Source organism: Lissotriton vulgaris, chromosome 4_1, assembly GCF_964263255.1.
Source record: "Lissotriton vulgaris chromosome 4_1, aLisVul1.2, whole genome shotgun sequence".
Taxonomy (NCBI): Eukaryota; Metazoa; Chordata; class Amphibia; order Caudata; family Salamandridae; genus Lissotriton; species Lissotriton vulgaris.
The window spans coordinates 699,483,246-699,510,483 of NC_141691.1; the positions used below are offsets into that span (position 1 = coordinate 699,483,246).

Genomic DNA, 27,238 nt, shown 5'->3' on the forward strand with positions numbered 1-27,238 from the left:
ACAGACTCCCTGCCAAAACATCTGTGTTTGTTCAGAGAATGGGGCTTTGGTGAGAGGCATTTTTGTTTGTTGCCAACAGGGTGGTGTTACAGGTTCTAGACACTTGAGGAGTATCACACACTGGTGTGGCCTTCACCTCCATGGACTCTTCCAGAGTGTCTCTGAAGGTCAATAACATTCTCTGGGTCATCAAATTCTGGGGTTCGACCTTGTACAGTAACGATCAGCAGAGCTGGGTCCAATAGTCTAAATGTAGTTCTTTCTGTAGGTGGAGACATGCAGCCAGATGTTTTTTCCTCTTGATCGTAGTGTTATGCTAAAAATCTTCGGTTATGTGTATTGGTCTCCTCATAGTGAAATGGGCCCCCTTTTTACTTTGCTGCCTGAAGAATGGATGTTCTTGGTATGCTGATGTGGCAAGAGACATGCTATAATTGCCCTGGGATCATCAAATTGGCGGGAAGGAATTGTCCTCAGTCTCTGCTTTCCAAATCCAAGGGCTCAGTGAGGGTCAGCCAAATTAGTAGAAGAGTGGGCACGATGGAACGAAGGAATCGAAGCAGGACTTCCTCTTTCAGGCCCTCCGGAATGCCAAAGAGGCATATGTTATCCCTTTGAAAGCAGACCTCCAAGTCTGAGACTTTCCACTGCAGTCTTGGTAACTTAGTACCCCAGTTTAGCTGCAGGGTATAGAATCTGCCTAGTTAGTCCATCCGTTTACCAGTCAAGGCATGTGTGAGAGGTTTTACTGTAGGGATTTGATTTCTGCCTTCACGTCTGAGATTGTGGTATCAAAGGCAGTCAGTATAGAACTCATATTAATGACTTGTTTGAGGATAGCTGAAAGAGTACTCTACACCATGGTATCTGACTTGGCGATCATGCGTGCTTGGAATGGACATAGGATGATGCTAATGTGAGGGATTATATATCTTATTAGAATCCACCTTAACTATTTGACACTATGCAAACCCTTTTCTAAAGAATTGTGATGTCATTGATTTCAAAGCAGACGTTAAGCTTGCAGCTCTTGAGGAGCGTGTCCAAGTTGGTAAACTAATGGTAAATGTTAGTAACATTTGCAAATTAATAATGGTTTTCTTGAGTTTGGTTTACATTACAAAAACTATTTGAAAATGCTCTATGTTGAACTAAAAAGTAGTGCCTCGTTCATACACTTGGATATCCAGGTTTATGCCTACTCTGACCTTTGCCTAGTACAAGTGACAGACGTCTTACTACTATTCTTCTACTCTCTCATCTATTAAGCACCCTATTCCCCTGTAGAAATGGTTTACCCTTTTGCCTGCTTGCTGAAACTGTACAGTTTGAAATCTGTAAAGAAGCTGCCTAACGCACAGGAAGTGGTTTCGTTGTAAGCCATTGAGATAATTGTGATGGCTTTCTAACACCATATTTGTGCATCTGGCTTGTTCTTCTCTATTTCACATCTTAATATGAGCTCCTTAACTGTATGAGAGTCCACATATAAGTATTTTGTGATGTTACTAAAAGGGAGAGCCACACACTTGTGTCGTCGGGCCCTTGTTCTTGTGCTACAATATGACAAGTCTTGCCTTCTACCTTGTAACTGCCTGTGTTTGGTTGGTTTTTGGTGAAAGGTCCTACAGTATGTCTGCTAATGTGTTACTCATTAAATATTTGAGTTGTACTGCTGGTTGTTCATCCCGAAAAATAAAAAATGTCCACATTCTTCTCTTTCAGAGACAAGGGTGAGTATTAGGAGGAATTAAGAATACGAATGTTCTCCTCAGTTAACCGATTTGCCTCACAGTAAACATGCAGTATCCTTTTTGCAAGCAATATCCTTTTGAGTTATGGTGTACTTTCAACAAACTGATTTGATAATGCACACTAGATTGCTGGAATTCCAAAGTTTTTTTTTAACCTAATAGAAACAGATTTTCTGGCGTTGGTCTGTTAATATTTTCTAATGTTTTTGTTCACATTATGTAAGGGGACATGACCAAGGGGCCGTGCTCTCCTGGGGAACTTCACACTTGGAGATTTGTGTTTTGATGAAAGCACATTGCGTATAGGCCCAAATTAAGTCACAATTGTCATTTGCGGCTGTTTATTACCACGACTTAAGAGATGGGCAATGCAAGAGATTTGTTGCCCTACACTTTACTGTTCCACATGTAATTGTAATACACAGACCTGTTTCACTAGCAATTAAACCACACCCACAGTTATTTAACATCGTACTGCTCAGTTGCCATTGGAAAGTTTTTACAGTGAGTTGACAATGTTCATTGTATTTCTGTTCAGTTTTCTGTGGGGTTTTATAATGAATCACTTTTAAAATCCCTTATGGCAGCAAGTACTTGTTAGGCTACACAGTGAAATGCAATTCAATCACCATCTCTCACTGGCCAAAGTTGGGAAAAGGGTACAATTTTCCTACCTAATTTAAATATGGTCTGTGAAGATGACCACTTTAAAATCCCTTAATACATAATATTAATTGTTTAAGGTAAATTGATGTGGGTGGACTGTGCTCTTGTGAAAGGCTTTTACCCTGTACCACATTTCTGACGTGGCTTTTTCAGTCCCAGGCGCAGTTCGGGTGGAGGTGCCTGGGGACTAGGAACATCAGTCTGAACTTACAATGGGAAACAAAACACACTTTCTATTCAGGCATTATTTTTCAGTCAGTTGTGCATTTCTCTTGAATACCGATCATGGAAATGCCCACGGATCTCTGGTCATGCATGCTTTGGAGAGAGACTGGTTCTTGCACTAGCCCTGTTAAGGTGGCAGTTGATGCCCGTACCAAGATTTGACTTTTCAACAGCCAGTATAGTCCAGGATGACCTCTATCTGACAATAGAATTTATCTTTTTTGCAGCATATGTTTTTGGATGGCCAAAAAGTCTTTAAGACTGGAGAGATGCCTTTTAATCTGTTTTCGAAATCTCTGACCACGTGCTTCATAAAGCCTCCTTGAGAACTCATGCTTACAATGTTGGTGATTAATCTTGATCAACCAAATTATTCAAATAGTGTAGGATTATAGCAGTAGCTTGGGAAAGCCCCATTGTTTGTATAAAGCTTGGTGTAACAACGCGTTTGCCAAATTCCAGCACATTCCCAGTCTACCCTCCACTCTTTCACTTACCTCTTTTAGAGGCAGAGAACTAGTTAGTCTCCTAAAGAAAAGGCTGCGCATTTGGTAAAAAATAAAATATAGTTTGGGTTGAACCTCCTAATTGCTAAAGGAGGCTCTTTTAGTGAAAACATTTGCCTCTAGAACTTTTATGTCAACTAATGATTCTCAAGTAAGCTGAGTGGAATGCTTTTCCAGCTAGTTTAATTTTATTTAATGTTTTTGCTCCAACGTTATTTTGTCAATTCACCTTTGCTAAAGGACCAGTGTGCTTGAAAAATACATCTGTTTTTAGCAAATGGCTCGTTGTTGCGCTGTTGTCCATTATATTTACTCTGGCTGTTATTTTGCCCCCTCAAAACATTTCACCTTGTTTGAAGATTCTGAAGATCTGATGCATATTTGTATTTCTTTTTTCACCAGAGTTATTCGCTTGATTCTGTTAGATTGGGTTAATAAACACAGTGTACTCTATAATGCAAACGCAATTTTGGAATTTTCGTTCTAGTGGTATTTGTTTGAGACATTCATCTGCTTATGTTTTTTAGGAATTTTATTTGTACAGATTGAATTCCAAATTCATTTTTCTGCAATTGTTAATAATGACGGTTGTGACCTGCAGGCTGTAGATAATAAACATGGAAAATATAAAAGCAAATGCTCTGCAAAACAAAAGTTTGGGTATACACAGTAAAGAAAGTTAGAAAGCAAACCTTGTTTACTTTGTGTTACTTGGATTTATGTTGAGATTGACTTGGGGCTCGGGATTAATTACAAGATGATTGAAGTTTTAATCCTTTAATTGTCCTTTTGGGTTTGAAAGCGTTTCTTTCCTTTTGCACTTTCATGTTCAGTTAAATCCGTTTTTCGTTCTTTAAGATTGTGGAAATTGTGCTTTAGTTTGTACAGAAATATATTCCTACAGTAGCCCATTAGACTAGTGGGTAGTTTGCCAGAGACTGACATTAGTAATGTGTGTTTCCTGATGTAGGTGCTTATTCTGTGCTACCTGCTGAAGTCCCCCAAAATCACAAGCATGCCATTTGTGACCTAACCCAAGCAGACCGCCTTGCCATTTACGATTATGTGCTGGAAGAGACAAAGAAACAAAGATCCAGGGCTAAAGCATCTGCAAATGACTCTGACCTCTTTGAAGATTTAACTGCGAAAGTTAATCAAGGTAAGGCTATTGCAAGCACATTTTACCGTGTTGAACAAATTGTGTAAAAAGTGCATTTCAGTTTCATTTAACCTAATCCCATGTGAATCTGTCTTGGTGCTAGTATACAGATTAAATATTTTTGAACCTTTTTTCTTAATTAAAAAAAAATGACTGCTTCTGAACAGTATCCCCCGTTGTGATAGAAGCCACATTTTTTCAAAATTCTAGGTCCGTGTTCCTTTAGTTATCTTCTAATACTGTAATTGCATTTATAAATCACTTCATGTCTCTTGCAGGGCGCCAGAGTACATGATTAGTGAGGTAGCAAGATATAAAATCTAGGAGGCCAGAGTAGGAAGCGTTTTGATGAGAGGCCAGAGTGGTACTCTCATTCCTCTTGGATCACACCACTTAACGTTGTGTTGGAGGAAGACAAGTGCAGCATATAGAGCAAGTAAGGTTTAGACTTGTTGGCTGCCATTTGTTACACTGCAGGTGCCTAAAGGGGTGGTTTTTGTGACCACTAAGCCTTCAACACACATGATACAGCAGTCACAACAGGCATTCTGTAAGTCCTAATGGGCCTTGCGAGAATAGCACCAGACGGTTGCTGAAAGGGTGCATCCAGAGCACTGTGCTCTTTGGTCGGGTCAAAGAAATTTCTATCTTTATGCTGAATGGCTTCCTTCATTACTAGCCCTTAATTTTTATGTCCCGTTCAGGCCAAATTTTTTTAAACCGTTTTTTATTGAGGTTCAGTTCGTAGATGTTCATGCATATTCAGTCAATTATTTAGCACATGGCATAGCAACATCCTAATGCAGCGGTACATAAAAGTATATCTGGCACTTTGCGCACAGAGCCATCAGAGCAATGAGTGACTCAGGTTTTCTTTGTAAGTGAACCATATCTCAAAAAGCATTAACAAAAAGAAGAAAAAAACTATGCAACAAGTCCCCCCTCCCTTCCCTGGCCCATAGGTTCACACAATACAGTTGGGTTTAGGAAAAAAAGTTACGTACACCATCTCATTTGTAAACAAGCATTTGCAATGCAATCGGTCTCGCATTTGTGAAGGTTTGAGCTCTTGGCTTTGAAAACGACACTGTGTTTTACTTTTGTTCTTAAGTGTGCAGTGGAGTGATGATATTTGCATAGCGCTATTGTCATTCGTATCATGGCGCTGCGCTGGACAACCAGAAAATGAAAAATAGGTTATGAGACTTTTTTGTGAGAAATGCTTCCTTGTGTCCAAAAGGACGTGAGGATGCATTTTGTACTTAAATATTGCTACAAATGTCAGCTTTTTATTGCCCATAGTTTTGCATAATTCTTCCTAAATTTTGCATTATTTCTTTAAACGGAAATTACAAATTTCACACTCCTAGAATGGAATCAACTTGCTGAGAAACTAGTCAGTTATGTGGGCCAGAAACCTGTCCAAGATTAGTGCTGCCATCTGTGCTCTGGCACTCCTGTGCAGGTCTGTATACCTTCGGATATTGTACTGAAAGTACATCACTCCTACCCCTATCAGAAAGCCCATCTCACTATACACTAATTTAGATTGGTGAACAATAAATCCTACACAGATAGACTTCTCCTGAAATGTTGAAGAGCCCTGGAAAGGTGCTTCAGGAAATCGGACCTCCTCATAGACCTCATAACATGCTCAATTTAGAATTAGAACAGAATCCCATTCCAAACGGTCCTTAATAGTTAGACTTATTCCCGCAAGGACTATTCAAGAGACTACTAACAGCACCCGTCACCCCAGACTCATCCACTGTGGCCATTTCTAGTGATTGTGCACCGACTGCATGCTTTCTCTGAGACAAAAGACAGGCTTGGGCCTCAGAACTCACACCTGTGAGAGGTTGAGCCACCTTCATAAAAGGCATTGAAGTCGCTTCAAATTGAAACCTGCAATCGCAAAGTTAGGAAACTGCCAAACCTGCAGCTTTACTGCCAAGTACCATAGTTTAACAATAACTTAAAGCCCAAAAATGCTCCCCAGCATTTACTGACAAACGCCTTTACAGCCTCTCTAATGAAGCACCCCAGTGCTGATCTTGAAGACGAGGTCATGTACATTTCACCGTGTAACATTTAGGGTGTAGATATAATCAAGCCAGTACTGTCTGCGCTGCTTCAATTCGCATACACACTATGATACTATGCCACCGACTTGCAGTCCTTCCTTCCGTAATGCGATCAGAGAATGCGGTTACAGACAGTCTCTGTGGAGTAAATGGTTAGTGCTTTCAACTGTAACGGGAAAATTGGCTATTCGAGCCCGCACAGGTACCTTGGGTTTAGATAGAAACTTATTTCAAAGTTACATTTAAGACAACTCCTCCCTCCTCTTACAGCAGAGAGTAATACGCAAGAAAACATTATTGCAATGGGCAGAATTATCGTATTTTAGTGTGATTATGCACAAAATATTGATGTGGGGGTGACAGCTCCTGGTTGCATTTTAAGGCATATTGAGACCGCCTGAGCAGTAACCCCCAAACGGCTAATTCTATGTAAAATCTCCAATTGTGTGTTTTACAGCTGGTCTACTGTGTGTAGTTAAAGTGCGTAATGACAAAGTACGAGAAAAATAAAATTGACCAGTTTAAAATTCGTTTTTTAAAAAACTAGGGGGAAATAAAGTTAGTCTTCGGTACGACAATGAATGGAGCAGGGAGAGGAAATGAGGTGGCTGGATTGATATGCCACAGTATGGGCAAGCAGGCTCGAGTAGCGGCGTAAACTAGCATACTGTGAGGCTGGGAAAAGCACTTAATCTCTCTGTGACTAAAAAGAAATGAATGTGACCTTGTGTAATGGCAAGTGGCCCCTCGTGTCACCACTGCTCACCAAAGCAGGACTGGCTGGCATGGAAGGCCATGGCAGGCCATGGCTCTGAGGTGGCGCCGGAGGAGACGACCAGCTCAGCAACTTTCTTAAACAAGGATGAAAGAAAACAGCGCGACGTCACGGCAGGCAGCAAGCCTTTTGATGTAAACTGTAACAAATACAATTAGGCAATGGTTGAACCTGCACAGTTACAGGATCGGGTGAACAAATGTTGCTGATCAAAAGAAAACAGACCTGGTCTTTACATGCACATCAAATGGGGCAAGATAAGAGCAAGATTTAAATCCCTGTTTACAACAGAGCTCGGTAAACCACGAGCCTCCAGTGGTGTAGCGTAAATTTGAAGTTTGTTTCAGTTAATTAAAACATTTAGTTTTTTCCGAAACAAAATATAGAAAACCATGGGAACTTAGAGACGTTTTCTCGGACATAAAGATGTGCTGTGCAAAAATTGTACCCCATTATTTAAAAAGAATTAATAAACTATAAAATACAGCATTCTAACAGCAGGGGCGGAGTAGCGTTGGTTTGTCATTTAAGTCCTCTCAAGAGGAAAGCTAAAATTGTACAAGACCTCGTTCCAATACCTAAAAATACTTGCAGCCAGACTCTGAATAATAATTATAAGGCAACTCCTTAAAGCTAAAATAAATGCTATGGCTTACTGATCTCGGTGTCAGTTCCTATTGCAGAAAATGTAAGAGCAAGATTTATACAAGGCCCTCCTCTACTGTTACTTAATATTAAACCGTGTAGCTGTTTCCCTTGAATGGGCCGATTGTAACACTTTAAGCCAAGAGATGCTCACTATAGCATTTTTTTCAGCAATATCCTACAGGGGACATGTGATTGAACGACCGTTCGCGTTGAGAACCATTTATATGTCTGAGCCCTTGTACGAGATGAGCGTCTAGGTGCTTGCAGCACTTCACGACGGCTAGCAAACTGAAAACCGAGATCAAAATAATAATGAAAGGGGCGGGGCTTGCCACCGGGGTGGCTATGATGTGCCCCTTGAATACTTACTTTCATTTGTTGATGGTGTGTAGCTTTGTGGGAACAGCGACACAGACTGACAGCTACCACTGCAGGAGTCAGGTGGTGGTGGTGGATATTCTACGTTGAGGAAGAAGACTGTACTTGGCCGGTGCTCTCGGGGAGGGACATTAGTAAAAGAGGCAACTCAAATGCATGCCTTAAACAAAGAAAAAATGACATTGCTGCAAGCAAATAGCAAGAAAGGAGGTAAATAAAAAAATAACTTCCACCCCACAGATCAAAGAGACAGCTTGCGAAGTCTAGCTGGACCTAAAAACAAAACAGTAAGTACCAGTGAAGTTTGTAAAGAAAAGCAGTAACTAAGTAGCCTTATGAAACAAACAATCTTAATTTTTAATAAGGCCACACAGATCTATCTCAAATGGACTACTGGAATAATGAATGATTAGTGCTTCAACCTTTCTTGGTGTCGTAGTTACCGCACTATGCTAATGGCCAGTGGAAAGAAAGCAAAACTCAACTCCACATTAGTTGATATGTTCGATCGAGGAATTCCTCCAACATCACACGATCATAGTTTACAAACTACTGCATAGATGGGGCGGAGAGCTGCAAGGATAAGGTGAATAACACAGAACAAGTATTGGCAGTGCCATAGCTGCCAAGGTTTCAGATTGCTATGTGTGACATTTTCATAACTTCAGTGAGGGGAAGGGGGTAGTGGGGGAGAGTATGTCTGCTGTAGTAATAACACTTCAATGCAACTTGTCTTCAACGAATGGGCAGAATGAGGGTGCTGCCACAGGCAGGTCCTATTTAGAAGAATTGTGTTTGCGTATTAATTACACCTCATGACCCCATTGGAGTGTAGAAAACCACTAACACCACCTCACACACCAAGGGATTTCACGTATTCAACCGCACTAAAAGGAACCAAAAGTATTCTCCCATCAGTAACTAAAACCACCCTGGAGCCTTACTCACTTCCCATCACTGACATAAGACACAACCAATGAACTATTGTTTATGGTCAAAGAGCGCGTTATTTCCCTCCAATGCTTCAAAGGAATCTCGTTTATATCCTACAATCCCAGTACCGAGCTCAGCACACTAATTCCATGTCGCCCACAAGCACAAACCAAGGCATCCAGCTTATTTGCCCATCCTCCCACCATCTAGAAACCAAGCTTTCTGGGTTTACCTTGACCTCCTACTGTCTTCTGAACGGCAGCCTAAGCGTAGCGGATGCCCACCTAGCACGGTTTTAGAAAGCCTGCAGTGAATCATGCATTCTCTGCAGGGGCCATGCTAGTCTGGAACAAACATCCCACCAGAATCAAAAGATGCTGTAAGAAAGCATTATAAATCTGCGTTTTCTTAAACCACACTCATCTCCTGCAGTCCCACCTACTCTACTTCCACCGTGTCTAGAGGCCTCACTTTAGCAGATGTACAAGACACCATAAACATAGAACTCTCACCTCCCATAGTCCCAGAGTGCCCGCATGTGAAGTACATCCTAGGCACTGGTGAAAATCCATATTCATAGCCTATTACTATTCGGATATAAAAATACAACATAAATACAAAAATGTCCACTCATTTTCTGTCAATAGCCATCGCCTCAAATATTCTCTTTCACCTCACGCCTCACTGCTTGGCCCACGCCCTGCGGGTCCCTTTAAAGGCACTCTGAGCCCTCTACCAAGTCTGCTTCTTTGGGGCCTCACTCGTCCCGCACACTGCCCCTTCCAGGCTCTTGCATACAGACTGGGCGGGTCACTCACTGCTGAAACAAAAATGTGGGGATCTGAAGGTTGAAAGCCATCCATCAATCAGACACAAGGAAGTTCAACAATATTCAATTAGGAAATAGAAGCATCTTCGCTTTACAGAGCTCACAGACAGTAGGAGTGTGCCGTGACAAGCTACATTACATCGAAGCATCAATCATTAACAAGCAAACGCTGATCACTCGAGCTTTGAAATGGATTGATTTCTCCTGAGTGCAGACCAACATGTGATCCCAAAGAGACTTGACTCGGAGTTTAGGTAGATTCACTCACTGCATTGAAAACTCGAACTAATTAAGAGGCAGCACGCAGATCAATCCTGGAAGTGTCGTATCCTGCGCTCGTCACTCAAATCTCCTCTTTCCAGCTCCCAATGCCGTGAAAATGTGTAATTCCGACTGCCTCCCTAAACAAGCACGGATTCGAAACTTGTGGTCCGCGCGCACCACAGAGGAGCCGAACGTTGGAATCGAACCCAGTGTTGCACGCGCACTACTGAGGAGCTAGGGGGCGAGGGAGCCGGTCTGTGCCGCGCGTTGATGCGTGTCCTAGACACTGGCAGGAATGGGCAGAGCAAAGGCGGGACATGCGCCGCCTTTGCCCAATTGCCTGCTGCATTTTTTTTTAAAGCACACGAAAGCCAAAGGCAGAGGGGGAAAGCGAAACCACAAGCGTGTGGTTCTTTCAGAACCCTGTACAAGAGGTCTCGCGCTGCGCGAGCAATGCTGTGCACTGCAACGCTAGGCGCAAGACCTAAAAAAGGTAAATGGAAGAAAGGAGAAAAAAAAGGAGAATCTCGTTCAGGCCATAGAATTACTCTGAATGATCGTTTAAGATGACAAGTAAGATGTTCCCGTCCGCTTTTGTGCTTCATTATTTGCTTGTTCATTGTTTTATAATTGATGGGGCTAGGCTAAAATTATTTAAGTGAAAAGAACTGTTCTTGGCTTTGACCATACAAGACCCCAGAACTGAACTTTCTCTTTATGTACGCCTTCAAACATTGTTTGACTTTCTGAGAAGAGAGAGGCACACAACACTAAAATGTAGTAGGTATGCTGGATAAAAATCTCATCTCACACACTACTCCTCCCTCTATGGCTGAGTCTGCCCCTCACCCTCGTCCTTTGTTTCTGGGCATTTTAAACGTTGAGCTGCCTTGTACGTGAAATTAAAGAGCGTATGATCTTTTGTCATTTCATACCAGACGGAGAAGAAAAGACCCCAAAATCTCATCTAGAATTGCTGGCGGAAATGAGGGATTATAAGAGGCGGCGCCAGTCCTACAGAGCAAAGAATGTACACATAACAAAGAAATCTTACACTGAGGTGAGTCTTGCTTGAATTAAGAGATATACCCCAATAGTTTTGTGTTATGTTTGCAATTTACCTTTGAAGGATAGAATAGTAATTGTCAATGCCAGAATACCCTTGCGCATAATAGTACACTTTATAAATTCACATAACATTACATAACCTGAGCACAACGGTGGTGTGCCTGATTGAGCGAAAGGTCCATGCACGTATTAAGGGTTCCATCTTTAGGCATTCTTCAAAAACAGGTGAACTGGCTCTGCATGTAGTCCTTTAGACAAACCATCTCCACGCCAAGCACCCTAAATTAAAAGTGTGTGTTATCCAATTTTCGGATTTCAGAATTTGGTTCTTTTATGCTAAGGAGCAGGCCTGGGGCGTATAGTTCACTCCCCTGATATTGTGCCCTGTCCATAAAAAGCTCAATTAACCATTCAAAATACCTTGAATTCTACTTTTCTCTCAATGGGTAACCAAAGTAATTTGTTTATTTCTAGCATGTTGACCTGGCAGTTGGCCATCTAAAAAGTCTGAGTCGCTTATAGAAGTCTTGATGGCGACAAGACAACAATAGCAATGGCCATTCAGTCCCATGTAGAAAGTCCTGATCTAGAAGGTCTTTGGCCATGCCTTCTTTGGCCATGCCTGTAGGAAGATGTATTGTTTGAACAACCAAGTTAGTGATTGCTATGCTTTCTGATCGTTCTGATTTGCTTCCAGAATAAATCCTTATTATTGAAACAAATGCACACACGCCCACACCCCAAAGTTCTTAATTCTGGGCATACAAGTGGGGATCTGTCCCAATTGTCCCATAAAGTGAAGGCTTAGGTTTTTGGGGCAAATGCTTCTACACTCTAGCTCTTTGTCTTAGCTTTGTTCAGAATCAGATTGCTCTCATAAATGACTGATGGCTTTCAACGAGGGAGTAACCCTCTTGGTCCTGTTTCGCTAGTCTTATACCACACTGTGTGTTTATATATGACCCATAATGTGGTTTATTTGTTTATACAACCTTGCATTCTGTGAACTACTGTTTGTATGGCTCTTTAATTGACCAATTAAAATAAATTAAAAACCTGGGGTTTTCAAGTTGGTTCTTCAGAGTCTATCTTTAGTTATGTCTGCTAAACATCGCCGAAGCAGCCTCCAGAAGGACACTGTTCAGAGGAAGATCAGTTTCGAATCCAGCTCGTTTCCTCGTTTTATTACGTTTTTCATTTGGCGAGAAACGTTTAAATGGGCTAGCATCCACATGGTATCATGGTACCTTCCATGGTATCAAACTCCAGGGAGCACTATTTCAAAATGGGGTGTTCATTGTCAAAATTTTAGTTGAGGCACCCAGTGAGCCCAAATCCTTGATACGTCCAAATATAAACTGGAGATTGAGGATAGGGCAACCACACATTTGAATAGAATATGCATCTAGCATTGTAAAGGCTATTAAGATTTTTCAAACCGTCCTGGAATTAATCTGTGAAAATACAGTCCGGATGCAACCCTAAAGCCTTGGGTGAAGATAAAAATCATCTCTGGCCCTTTGGTGCTGCATGGGCCAGATACAGGTGTAGTGGGAAATCAGGACGTTCTGAATAGTGCATGCTTGCCTATTTTCTTGTGAATGGGGCTTCAGCTCTTCGACATCTGTTGATGCTTTCAAGAAAATTATTGACCGTTATTGTCAGCTGGACTGCAATTTCTTGTGACTACAGAACAAGTCATTATCTAAAGGTGCACCAAAACATTTGTCAGTTGATCTTTATGCAGCTTGAGGCTTGTCCTTTTATTCTTCTTGCATACCTGCTGTATTTTCTGCTGCAAGAGCCCAATATTGCAAGTTCATGGACCAGTGGGCTACATGATTGACGTGTTGCTCAACAGTGGAGTGCTAGACTCTGCTGGGGCCCTCATCACGAGTTGCGTTTTCCTGTCATAATCCGTATCCTTTTGACAGTAGTCCTAGTTTTACTGGGTCTTGATCACCACCTGGTGAAGCTACAGCAGGGATGGGGCAGCAGCTGTGGGCAAAAACACAGCCTGGCCCACTGCCAGAAGACTACAGCAGCATTCTGAGATGGGAAGAAAGGCTTTCCATAGCCTACCCTAGCATTCTTGGACGCTGTACCCCCTCCCAACCCCGACCCCCACGGGCCCCTCTTTGTGAATGTTTAACCTGCTCTAAGCAAGTAGAGTAGACCAATTTTCCATTCCCTTAATCGAGTAAGGGTTGAACAGGACTTTGCTCCTTAAGGTTTGGGAGGAAGCACAGACGTTTTAGCGATCCCATTGGGAAGATGCAAAAACAATTGATGGACAGAATGCAGAAGAATGTCATACCTTCACCCCAGACAGAGATATGGGCCTACGTCCATTGTTTTTTTGCTCACCTTGCCATTCCAGGTTGAACCCAGCCATATGCAAATCAGTCTTGACCCTGTGTCCATTGGGAACAGTCCAGCCCGAACTGCCAGGCCACGTCCTTCCTGGACTGGAAACAAGCATCCTAGGACCGGTTCGGGGTTTCACCCCTCTTCAGCCAGGATAGCTGGACTCCACTGGACCCATGTCTGGGCATGCCACTAGATTCAAGCTAGGGTCAAGACTGATTTGCATATGGCTAGGTCCAAACTGGGGTGGTGTAGTGTGTGCCACTGGTTTCAAGCTAGCCTGGCTGAAGAAGGGTGACCTACCCTGAAACAGTCACAGGATGCTTGTTTCTGGTCCAGGAAGGACGTGGCCTGGCAATTCGGTCTGGACTGTTCCTATGGGGCACAGGGTCAAGACTGATTTGCATATGGCTGGGTCCAAACTGGGGTGGCGTTGTGGGCAAAAGAACGATGGATTTAACCCATATCTTTTAACTGGGGGAAAATGTTTGCATTGTCAGCAACATGTTGGCTGTCTTTTTAAGAGAGAATGACGAAATCTGTATAACTTTGAAAAATATCTGTGCTTCTGAGCCATGCTGAGGACTAGGTAAGTTCCTGCCTTGCGCTGTCAGCGCCCAAGATCCATACTGTCTTGAGGTAGTTGCACTGCTAAATTGAACTAAAACTGAAGGTATTGCTTCATTGCTCAACCGCACCCTGTAAGTGGCCAACAATGTGTTGCCCCAGCTCCACTGTGAACCCCTGCAAACTCTCTTAATTGCATCTTTATGTCTGAACCTAGATAAGGCAGCTGTGACCTGCAGAGAAGACTAAGGGATACCCACAATCTCCATCAAGGTTTGCGTGGACTCTGCAAACTACTGAAGGCCCACTCCAAACAGAATGCTGTCAGAGTTTGCACCATTTGACTGCCACCCTGACATCTGAGGCACTCATATGCTCGCTACTTGTTCTCCAAGAATGGAAGCAGATTCTCTCCCAGACACACACCCACACCCACACCCACACCCACACCCCCCCCCCCCCCCCAACCTCAGCTCCAGTATAAGGTGGTGTCATTAAGAAAATGACAGGTTGGATGACAAGGCTGGGACCTGCTGTATTTTCTGGGAAAACATCCTCTTAAGTGCAAGAAATGTTTCGAACTGTCCATATGTCAAACATGCTCTACTCCTCAAGCACCTATTAATGAAAGGCCACACCTCATGTATTTTGGGATTAGCCAAACTTTACAGGTCATGGTCATTGGGTATCCTACATACAAGAGGTGCAAGTAAAGTGTCTAACACGTGTACATATTCTACTGCCATAATTTGCCTCATAGCCTTTAGAGCCTCAGTAACGACCATCTAGGCTCTGCTGCCCAGATTGTCTTGAACAAGTGTGGGGTGGGCCCTATCGGGGGGGCTTCCAGATTATAGTTTACTAGCGAAAAGGACCTTAAGCAGTTTAGTAAAACCGGCAGTGCTGCACAGTTTTACTAAGCATGCTGAGCACTCCCTCCCCCCCCCCCCCAAGACCAGGCAATATCTTTCTTGACAGATAAAGGAAAATTTCGGTTGCAGAGTGATGCATGGAAGTAAAGCGGAATTAAAGAGCAAGTACAGGGATATGATGAATAAGAGAAGCCAAATTGTGTGAAGTACGCAGGCTGGGATATATGATAGTCTACACTTAATACCTGTGTCCTCTAACAAAAAGTGGTTCTTGCTCCAAAAGTGTCAAAATTCAAGCAAATACATAATAGTATCGGCACTTTTGTTCATGTTCTGCGTACGTCATTATTGTTTTTTTGAGAAGCGATAATTTAGGGCCTGATTTCGACTTTTGCGGAGAGAATACTCTGTTGCGATAAAGTACCCTATCCGTCAGTTCTGCCCGCCTCATTTAGAGTTGGCTGGAACCTCCGTATGTAGAAGGTGGTGGTACACGCACACCTCCAATGGAGTAAAGGCAATTAGAGGTTTGGCCACTTGTTTACCCACTCTAAATAGATGGGCGAACACGTGGCCAGTTTGCACTGTAAGACCTGGCAGTAACGGGCAGTAAAGACTGCAAAATTACGACCCCTCCTGTATGTGCAAGAGCTGGATGGGCTGCCATCTCGGACTTTAGTGGGCAGAGTACTCATTGTGTGAGTAAATCACTCTGCCATGGCACCGGTATTTAATACGTCTGACAAAATCAAAACAGGCCCTTAGTCTTGACAGAATATTATAACATGAAATTTTTGTTGTAATATTTTTATCTGATAGAAGAAATGTCATTTTTTTAAATGTATTTTTCTGTGTTCAATTGTTTTTACGTTTAAATTGTATGACTGCTCCAAACGTATTGAAAAGCAAAATAAATTACTTTACATTCACCTCATATGTGGGGTTACAATTTATAAATGAGCCTGTACATTCCAAAAGGACAACGTTCTTAATATCAACCTTGTTTCAGGTTTTTTATGATTTAATTTGCTTTGGAAATGACACGAGACAAATATCACTTTGTTCACATTTTCAGAATTATATTTGGCATTTAGAAGACATTGCTCTTTTTTTGTACTCCAATTTTTATATCAATGTGCGACGAGCTGAACAAAATGTTAATGGTCCTGGCTTTTGTTTACAGGTGATTAGAGATGTTATCAATACTCACATGGAAGAACTCGTCCACCACTTGCAAGGAAAAGATGACCCTGAGGATACAGAGAGCCAGGAACCAGCAAGCTCCTCGCATTCTATGAAATCTGTAGTAGGGTACAGTGATTTGTTAATATATTTCCCTTCTCTGAGCATAAGTGCGACCGTCCTACCATGACCTTGTTAATCTGCCACTCCATGTTTTTGTTACCACAGACCTATTAGAATTAAGAGCACTTATTGTATATGTAATTGGGCACTCTGAAGATATCTTAGATGAGGTGGCGCTGGTGACTTTCTGTTAGTTCCGAGGCAAGCGTTTGGCTCTTCAAATGCTGATATCACAGCGATAATTTTGGGAGGAATGTAAAAGCCATATTTTTACGTATTTTTATTATTATTTATTAAATACCAAATCAAAGCGCTTTATGGGAACGTTAACCATGCTGCACAGCATCCACACTTCTGTACAACATAGCTTCAAAACCATTAACAAATATAGCTGTGTGGCTTTGTAATCATTTTTTTGCGATGTTTGAAAGTACATTTTTTTAAAACACTGACGCAGTTGTGCTGACTGCTTTCTTGCCCATTTTTGTTTGTATTTTAAACAATGCTGCACATATGTAATATGGCTAAAGACATTGACAAAGCCAGTAGGCGAGAGCTATTGGATTTGCCAATGGTTGTTTTATCTGCGACAAAATTGATGTGCTCCTGTTAATGCTTTCCTTTATTCCCTCCTGTCCGTTTCTCCCGAGTGCCCCCCAGTCCCAAGTGGCCCATCCATAATTGGGGGTCTTGTGGCTTAACCTAGCTATATAATTCTTCATACTTGCTCTCCTAGTGTACGAATTGTCCTCCGGGAGTGGCTCTGCAGATGCGATACAGTCACGTTGAGCTGAAAAATGTAATTCACGATTAAGGCTGCTTTTTCCCTTTTGGAATGCTCAAAGCTGATGCTTGAAAATACAAAATTCACCTCTGTGATTGAACAGATTGTGGTATTCTGTTAATGCGGTCTCATGCTGAGCATGGAGTTTAAACTTATTCGAAATGTATGTCGTTCTTCTTCACGACACAGAAATAGAAACTAAGGGAGTTCTACAGTGAGAGCACCAGTGCTGGGATTAATGAGCTGAAGCTCTTGAAGTTTTACTTTCCAAACAAGATATCGCCCGACCCCAATAAGCAGATGTGGAGGCTTTGCCAGAGGGTAACCAACGCAGATGTCTTCTGGCGCCTTTGTCACCAGTGGCTGCAGTGCACCTTGGAAACGTATAACCTAAGTTCATTCTTAAATTGAGAGGAACTGCAAACTCATGTCATTCAAATATTTAATATGGCGTGCAGCTTGCCATTTTCCCTTGACCCCCGCCACTAATGACAATTTTTACACTTTTACAATCCAAGAACCAATACATTCAGAATAAATTCACCCCACAGCATGAGGTACTGTTGCTTTCCATAGTTTTCCTGCTTGAAACAAGACTAGACTCTCGTGTCGCCAACCTCCCTTCTGAAGAGTATTTCCAAATATTCTTTATGCCGTGTTCGCAAACAATACTAGAGAACACCGGAATACACTCTGAAGGTGTCGCGTGTTGTATGTAGGGCATTATGAGCTTCGGCTGCATACCGACTCCACCTAAGGTAGATTGAAAATGAATACATTGATAAAACCTGCCTTTCCTAATCCAGCCTCTAGATGGCAGTAGGATACAACGCATCTTAATTTAAAACTGCCTTGATCTGTAAAAATGTAGTTGCTGGTTAGTGACCTTGTCCTTCCAAATTGTATGAAATTAGCTGAACTCCTACCCTTCGGACTTCATGCTCATTCTATTCAGCAAGAGCCAGGTCAGTCATCTCAAGAACTTCTGTCAATCACACCCCTCTATAATGTGGCAACATGGATAGCACACATTTTTGTGAAAAGTCCTGTAATGCATGATGCAGAATCGGTGTTGCTTTTGGCCAGGGAGTCCTGTGTAACCTATTTTGAATTCTGATCGGGCATATGCTGCTTTACCCTTCCTGTGTCTTTGACAGTTTCCCTAGTTGGCAAGGAAGGAGAGCAAGGCACCAGTAGAGAAAGTAATCCCTGACCCTAATCCAAAACACTCTCCCACCCATCCCGTCGGAGTGTGTCGTGTTTCATCTATGCATATTCGACAAACGCCTAGGAAACTACGACTGGGTCGTTGCTCAATTAAGGACTTAATCACCTTGCGCCCCCTTCTCTACTGGGCTCGGCTATGGCGTACCCTCGAGCTATCTAGATATGCCGACGGCCTAAGAGAAGTGATGAACCTCCAGGGATCCCATAATATTGGCTGGCTAGTAAACGTAAAAAACTTCCTCTTGGTTACTGGCCTCAAAACTGCATGGGAGTCAGGGGTTTCGTTGTCCAAGGCAGAAACAAAGATCATTCTGGGCATGGATTGATAACCAGGTACCTAGAGATCCCAATCTAGGCAGGCTGACTGACGAGTTTCGCCAGCACAAGCAAGTGCCTCGTCTGGAGCCCTATCTAGATTTCATTCAGAAACCGAGAGATAGGGCTCTTTTTCAGTTTAGAATGGGCACCCTTCCTCTTCATGAACGCACAAGCAAATGGAAGCCTCCTCACCAAACGTCTCCCGATTGCCCACACTGTGTAGGTGTTATTGAAAATATTCCACACCTTTTCTTTGTATGTCCGGCTTATACCAAACTTAGACTGAAGTGGCTAAAACCAGTATGCCTACAGCTTGAGACTAGGAATCATTCTGTTGCTCTCAGAATCCTCCAAGCAGATGCAAATGCAACCTTAGCCTGTTGGGTGGCAAAATTCCTAAGCTGGGCTTGGCTGATAAGATCGAAAACTATATGATGAATTAGTATGATTATTAATTTCAAAATGTTATCAAAGCTGTTAGTTTAATACATTTTTACTATTTTATTGCAAAAATGATTATTAATGTAATTCTTTCTTTTAACCCCTTCCACGTTGATGACGAGCTGGGCTCGTCATGGCGTAGCCTCCTCGCACGCTGATGACGAGCCCAGCTCGTCACGTAACATGTGCTTTTAAAAATATCAGCGTACGAGTGGAATTCCGCTAGCGCGCATGAGGTTAACCTTATTTATTATGAAATGTGTTTTAATTGTAAAAATGCTTTTAAGATATCTCATATCGAAATACAGCTTTGTTGACTTGACGTGACTTGACTGGGGAAGCATGGCAGATATGAGAACGCCAGGCGGGAAGGTACACTTTAACAGCCACCTAATAGATCTTGGAATTGCAAGCTTATTTTGTTGATTCCTTTGTGGTGCTGCCTGTAGACCACTCCAGGCGGGAAGGAAGGAAAACGAGGACTAAGGAAATTGAAATTGCTAATCTACACTGTAAAGATTCTATTTTATTTTGCCAATGCAATACAGAAGGCCTTGATGCATCTAACAGCCTGACAGATACTGTTACTGTCATTCCATTGTCCAGTGTCACTGTTAGATGTAAATAAATAGACACAGAGCATAGATATTTGGGATCTGCAGTTGTGAATTACATTAAAGTCCTCTGATTAACCAGCAGTGTGACAGATGTCTTTAGTTAGTCCATGCTTCATTTTTTTATTGGCTTCGCAGTACTGATGTACTACCCATGTTGCAGATACGTCTTTATGTGAATGTAAGAGATGTAGGTTACAGCTGGTTGCTGAGTGTTATGGTGCTTGTATTAGTGTGGGCCAGAAATGCTACATATAAAATTACACAACTATATAATGCCCTGGAGAACCATTGGTGGGCCCTTCTTGCCTTGCATACATATCAGAAAAAGTAGTTTGCTCATTGGTTTGTTTCCAATCTGTGGATTGTACTCTGAAGTTTGGGATGCAGTGGAGTAATCACAAGACTGGCTGGAGTCATTTGTCCTTTTGGGTGAATGCGGAGAAGAAGGTTTGCATCTACGTTTTTTTAGAGTTATATTTTATATATGAGGAATGCCTGTGCACCAAAGTATAGTCTGTTGATTTGGTCAAGCTTGGATATGAGTGTGGTTAGTTTGTTACTTTTGTTGGCATCCACAGTATGGTAGATGCAATATAGTGTTTTTATTGTGTAGAAGGTGGTCTTTGTGACGTTCGCATGTGATATCAAATTGAAGTCTTAAACCATGGTTTCCCCTAGTTTTCTGACTTTTCTTGATAGTGTTGGAGGGGCCTCATGTTCCTTAGACCATTTGGAGGTAGGCTGGTATTTTTGCCATCTTCCGAATGTCTCTTGATATTGTGGGAGTTATTATTGGTGGAGTTGGAGGATGTGGCGTAACTGCCTGCGTTGCCGACTACGGCGTCTGTGGTAACCAGGTTCGAGTCACGCTGTCAAAATCATGTGATTCTGGGCAAATCACTTAATCTACCCATGCCTACAATTCAGCACCTTCAGACCATCATGGGTCATTTGCTTCGCTTTACCCAATCCTGAATTATAAATCACTATCTTTGTGGTATTTGACTTTAGCTAGTTAGTCATCATCCATGTGTTCATATCCTGGAGGCAGTTTTAAATTCTAGCAGTCTTCTAGGCCATTCACTTTTAAAACGATTTGTGTGTCATCTGTTTAGTCGTAACAGGTGAGGTTGAATGATGTAATAAGGTTTGATAAGGGGGTTCGGTAGATTGTGAATAATGGAGGGGATATGATGAATCCCTGAGTGTCGCCACAATGTTGTGTGAGGAGCTGATGTGAAAGGTGGTGCCAACTAGTTCACAGTCATAGCTGAGAGGCATATAATTGAATGGGCATTAGCTGAACTCCCTTCTCACCTTTCACACATGGTATGTCAAACAAGAATTTGCAGTTTGAAAAGAGTGTAACTATGGAGTACCTTGAGTCATGTTAAGTCAGCAATGTTCATGACCTTTCTTGTTCCTGATACAGAAGTGGTTGTCACTACCTGAGCCCCGAAGCTTTTCAGAAGCAATGTCATATTACGAAATCTCCAGATTCCAATGTAGGATAGTGGTTTGATTAGCCTATTGGCTTGGACAGAGTCCTCACAAGTCGGATAGGACTTACTTTTGATTGAGATTGCTCAAGCCTACAGCCTGTTTTGGAGGCACTGGCCTCATATAACTTCTACCCTGGTGAGATAATATATCTGCTTTGAAAATCTTTATTTTGTTTGCAGGAGCCAGATAGTTTATTAGGTTAATGTGCCTGCTGCAGAGGGCTTCAAATAACCTAAATAGCAGCAATGGGAATCTCTAGTGACCAAGTCTAACTTGCCATGTCACACAGGGCTGCCACAAAGGACTAATATTTTTCAAAAATCTTTTAATATCTAGCTAACCCTGAAAGAGTCAACATGCTGAGGATATATCTCCTTGACCCAAATATTTTGACGATGTTGAAGGGGTTTGCATTATAATTGACCTCGCCACACAACACGGACTAATGTTTTTAGGTCGAGCTGGTAAGCATCCGTAGGATGCAGTCCAGATCGACAACTATAGTTATCGACTTCGGGGGAATGACGGACAAGAGGGTGCCGCGCGCTTTTCCGCTGGATTTGACCTCGTGCACGCGCACGTCGGCTCCGTCTACATTTGCAGCAATTCAGCCGTGCATGCACACAGACACACACGTGCGCGCACACAGACAGTCACACACACATACACACAGACTCCAAGACACATGCACGCACACCTACTCAGCCCCCCGCCGCACGCGCGCACACACACATGCCCCCCGCCCTCGCAGCTCAGCAACAAGGTGAAGCCCCACTCACCGGCTTCCTTGGAGCAGCGGCTCTCCTCTCATCGGCAGCTGCAGGGCCCGGCAGCAGGACTCTTCCTCCCTCCTTCGGCACCGGGGCGCAGGGTAGGCTCCTGCCTGCTCCGGTGCTCAAAACAGCCGCGGCTCTTCCGTGGGAGGCGGGGTAGGCTCCCGCCCTCCTACTTTCGGTTTCCGGTTGTCTCGCCCGGCCTGCCTGACTTCCTGGTCGCAGGCCGGCGGCGATGTTCGGTTTTTTTAAAGATAGTTTGGGGCCATCACAAACCTCCCTTGCGTTTGTTTATTTGAATCTGTCACATTTGACCGGAGCCTTCCAGCATACCCTATGCCACCTTACACTTCCTGGGCGGCCTGGCAACCTCACTGGTGGCTACTGCTACATGTACATGTGCAAGGCAACGCGATCAAACCCTGTGCGCAGCGCCGGTGTGAAGTAAAACGGTTCACCTCAATGTCTCCGGTCCAGAAAACACCACTAACTTATGACATTTTGTGCAAGCAGGATGCGTTTTGTCTTTTTTGTGTTTTGTGGCAGTTTTGTACTTCACGTGTTCGTTTGTTGTGTGACCGTTGAGCACAGGCTGCCTTTTATTTACCATGCCATAAATAGCGTATGCTGATTGTTACTGGGCACACAATATTAGTATCCACTTCACTGCACTTAAGCCTTTCCTTGCCATTTTCCCCATCCATCCTGGCTGTGCCCCTCGCGCTCAAAGCACCCTCATCCAGGTGAGGTGAGCAGGGAGCACCGTCATCTCTGCCTCCTGTCCTCCACGCACCCTGCCCGTGCCTCATCGTCATACTCTGCATGACTGCGCTTCAGGTCATGTTGCCTCTTTTGCAGGTCATGTGACTGACGCGGGCCACAGCATTCACCTCAGCTGAGGGCAGCTCCTACGTCAGCTCTGAAAGTATTGCTTGTCTGGAGGGCCAGGGCCTCAAATAACCTTGTCTCCGCCTTTATGACTACTTCACCCGTCGAGATATTCAACTCTGCATGGCAGAACTTTCTCTTTCTGCAGCCCGGGCTGTGATGACACCTTGTTGACCTTGAACTCTCTTCCTGCTCTTCTGTATTTCTGTATACTCGCTTTCTGCTTTTCTTTCTGTATGGTGCACGTAGCGCCTGCCTGCGGTTGACTGTGTTTATGCGCTATTTTATAAACTTATGGATTCATGGAAGAGTTTGTTTGGGTGACATTCTCGCCCATTACACTGTTTAATTCTCGTATGCCAGTTACTTCCAATAATGCCACTATTTTGAACATGAAGTTCGTGTACTTGATTATTTTTTTTCGAGCACTGTCCGAATCCGATACGTTTATTAAGAACATACCTAAAATTGGAATGCAAAATGTAAGGTGCTAGTCTGAGAGCTGAGAGCAAGTCTTTTTCACCTAGACATACACGATCTGTAATGGTGTGTAGGATTGTTTGAAAACGTTGATTTATCAATGTCATTTAAGTAGGTGCAGGATTTCGGGTTGGGGTTGTTAACATGCACGTAGGTTACATTTAATTTGAGGTCATGATCATTTTACTTGCCTCCATGCACGTGATTCACCAAAATGCTAGGGGTAGCAGAAGGGACATCATACGCCGTTTGACCTTAATAACATCATAGGTGTGACATCACATGACCGATGCCCCGGAATTTTGCAAGAAGGTCCTATCACACAACAAGCCTGATGACATCACAGTAAGTGAGTTCAGCTTGCTGCATTTATCAATGAAGGCTGAAACTGTACGTTGTTGGATTAATTAATTCATATATTTCGATTTAGGTTAGACCTAGTGCTTCAGATAGGATGAAAAAGGGGCATGGCAAAAGAAGTGTAACTAGCAATTTCTTCAAAGAGGCATGGGCTATGTATTTGAGAGCGTGGCTTAAACATGTACACTGAAATCTTGTGCTTTACGCAGCATGCCACCTGACCGGCATTGGGGGCCTCTGTGAGTTTATTTGCAATGCAATAGGTCTCACTTTTGCGAGAGTTTAAGCTATTAGCATTGTAAATGACAATGCCTTTTATTTATGTTTTTAAAAACAAAAACATAAATAAAAGGCATTGGCATTTACAATGCCAATAGCTCTAACTTTAATAATGCGAGACCTATTGCATTGCAAATGCTTGTTTGATTTAGTAATCTGTGTGTAGTATAACTGCTTTTTGAAAATTGTCTCCTTTGTAATTCTTATCTAATTGACGGTCATAGCAAATTGCTGTTATGAAGTCCTATGTAATAATATAAGTGAATAATACTTGGTTAACATTTGGGGTACTGTGTTCATTGGGAGAAGTGTGGGAACACAGGGTGATAGAAAATGTACATATCCTCGCAGATTCTAGAATTTCCTATCCTATAAATATGAAGAAAATCTATAATTTAGTCCAGGTTTGGTGTTTGCATGGCATTTTGGGTGAGAAACGGTAGTAGGATCCATGCAAGCCACACCACCCCGGACTACCCTAGATGCCTTACTTTCAGACATTGTTGGGCCTCGCAGTAATCCCAGGGTGCCCATCGGTCCCTGGCCTAAATTCTACAGCTACCCGCATAGCCGGAACGGATCAATTTGTAAGGCAAAAACTTGATGTTTCCTTGCTGCATTTAACACCTTTCCTTCCGCTGGAGTGATATCCTTGCCTGACATGTGAGGTACTGTTATTGGGAGAAGTATAGGAACCCTCTGTGATGGGGCATTTATAGATCGATGCGGTTTCATTAGCAGGATAGTCTTTCATGTTTGTTTTACTGTGATACCAGCACCCACCGTGTGCTACACAAAGCAGCAAAACACAAAAAAAATCTAACTCTGGAGTCGCGAAAAGCATTTTTATTGCTTCCCCATTATGATTTTGGAAAAGAAAGTGTCTGGTGTTTTTACCAGAAACCTTTTCTTTTCACTACTGCAGACAACCTGTTGAAGTCCACGGCACCATGAAGGTGGTGCAGTGGACTTCAACAGGTTATCCTCTGTTGTAAAGTAGTTTAAAAAAACAAAACACCAAACCCATGCATGATGTTCCGTCCAACAAGAACAGACAACAGGCTGCAGGTATATGATGACCACATTGCACTAACCTTTTTGTTCCAAGGTCGTAGGGGAATTCTCCACTTCCAGAAGGCGCCCAGATCAGTAGGCTTCTGAAAATGAGGAGTCGTGAAAAGCACAGTGGCCAAAGAAAGGCAACAGTGGCTGCTCATTGCCATGCACAGCCAAGAGAAAGTTAAGTTGCCATACATGATCAATGGACTAGAGGGCTAAGGAGAGAATAAGAAATATTTCAGAGTACATAGAAGATAGGTGAAAGAGAAACTAAGGAGAGTAAATGGAAACAGCAAGAGAGCAGGAGAGACAAATGGGAAGATAAACTGATGCAGTGGTAAACAAAAAGGGGTATTTAGGAAAGGGTGAGAGAAGCAGTGGGGCTAGAGATCAGCAGAGAAGCGCGAAAGTAAAAGACCTTCTAGGAGCAAAATTAGTTCGATACACATTGAGAAAAGTTGATCGGAGATTTTAAGTGGAATTTAGAACTTATGTTTTTGCCAATACAGCTGGCCCAATGTGGTTTAAATGCTCAATTTTGCACTTGGCGTCTAAAAGTGTATGCAAAATTGTTTTATAGTAGTTTTTGAAGTCCTATTGAAGTCTATATATTGTTACTTGATCCACATCGATTTTTACAAAATCTTAATTGCATCCCCTTGTTTGTACTGCATATTCTTGGTGAGAAGTGCTAATGCTTTTCCTTTTAATGCATATCAGCCATGTCTACATTTATGGTATGGATCTACTTGCTGAGATGTCTAGTTTTATTATGGAGGCGATTTGGCTTTATAGTGTACATTTAAATATCACAGTTTTGTAACACGACATGAAGCTTGACCTTTATCTGCACCTCTAGTAATGCGGAACAATCTCTACAAATACATATATTTCATTCCTAGTTCATGTGGCAGGCTCCCATGCTTTCTACGTTTACTGCTCCTAAATGTGCATGCTTATCCAAGCAATGTTAGGTACATAGAGGATGCCACCTAAAATGTTATATGGTAGGAGCCTGCTGCATGTGAAAAAGAGGAAAATGCGCATGATTCTGAAAGTGGAGACATCTGTATCATCCAAATGGGAGGTACTATGAGGTTATTTCAGAGCAGGTGCCTAGATGCAATCTGTGAAACCACCACCTATAGCCTTAGAAGCCATGCTGCTGTCTTCTCACCTACAACTCCTCTAACTGGAGATGCTACTAGTGTTCTCAGCCAAGCCACAGGCCGCAAATAGACCCATCCGAGCCTCCCACAATCACCGCTCATTTACCATGCCTACTCACCTAACTTGCTGGATGGTGTATGACCAAACTGTATTTTTGTACAGTACTTTTTGCACAATCTTCCTGTACCGGAGTGCTGCTAGGTGCTGGCTTTAAGGGGTTTAGGTTTCAAGTCTATGTAGTGTCAAATGGCGCTTTGAATAAAGTGTCATTAAAGTATCCATCTTTTGTCATAACCTTATAGTGAAATTCACTGTGGGACCATCACAACTTCCCCTGGAAAATGACACTTACATTCTGTTCAGTCTTCAACATTGTTGCTGCCCTAAAATATAGAAATCACACTAATCGCCACTGATTTCCCAAAATGTCCTTGATGGCTATGCTTCATGCTCTCTGTAAAGTTATTTTAAATTAGTGGTGAATTAAATTAAAACTTCACTTACGGTGTTGGGCTGAATTAGGAAACTCCATTTTACAAAACTCAATACGTTTGCTAAATCTACTTGAGGTAAGGTTATCCCATTGGCCTTTCAGGTGTGGTGATTTTCTTATGCAGAATGTCCTAGGTAGAACATCCCAAACAAATAATTTCATAAGTATTGCAGTTCCCAAAGCTTGAACATTTTAGAAAATATACAAAGCTGTCAGTCAGCTACCCTTAAAACTTTACACCCCTCTACTTTAAATACCATCTAAATTATATAATTTAAAGTAGAATTGTGGAAAGTTGATTGAGTGTGCTTTAATATGCACCTTAAAAAAATCAATATATTCCTCACAGCAATGCGCACAGTGTGCACCCTGAGTTTTGACGCCTAAAATATTGATGGCACAGAAAGTTGAGGACAGAATATGGTATCCAAAATACAGACCGGTAA

General features: G+C 42.5%; 1 protein-coding gene across 1 annotated transcript in view; it reads left to right on the forward strand.

The window, feature by feature from the left end:
* Nucleotides 1–27,238, forward strand: part of SNRNP48 (small nuclear ribonucleoprotein U11/U12 subunit 48) — a 94,518-nt gene that overhangs the window by 41,134 nt on the left and 26,146 nt on the right. Inside the window, exons 5-7 of the mRNA XM_086964996.1 lie at nucleotides 4,122–4,310; nucleotides 11,160–11,281; nucleotides 16,279–16,406. Of these exons, the coding sequence (XP_086821122.1) occupies nucleotides 4,122–4,310; nucleotides 11,160–11,281; nucleotides 16,279–16,406 (439 nt within the window). The remainder of the gene's footprint in view (nucleotides 1–4,121; nucleotides 4,311–11,159; nucleotides 11,282–16,278; nucleotides 16,407–27,238) is intronic.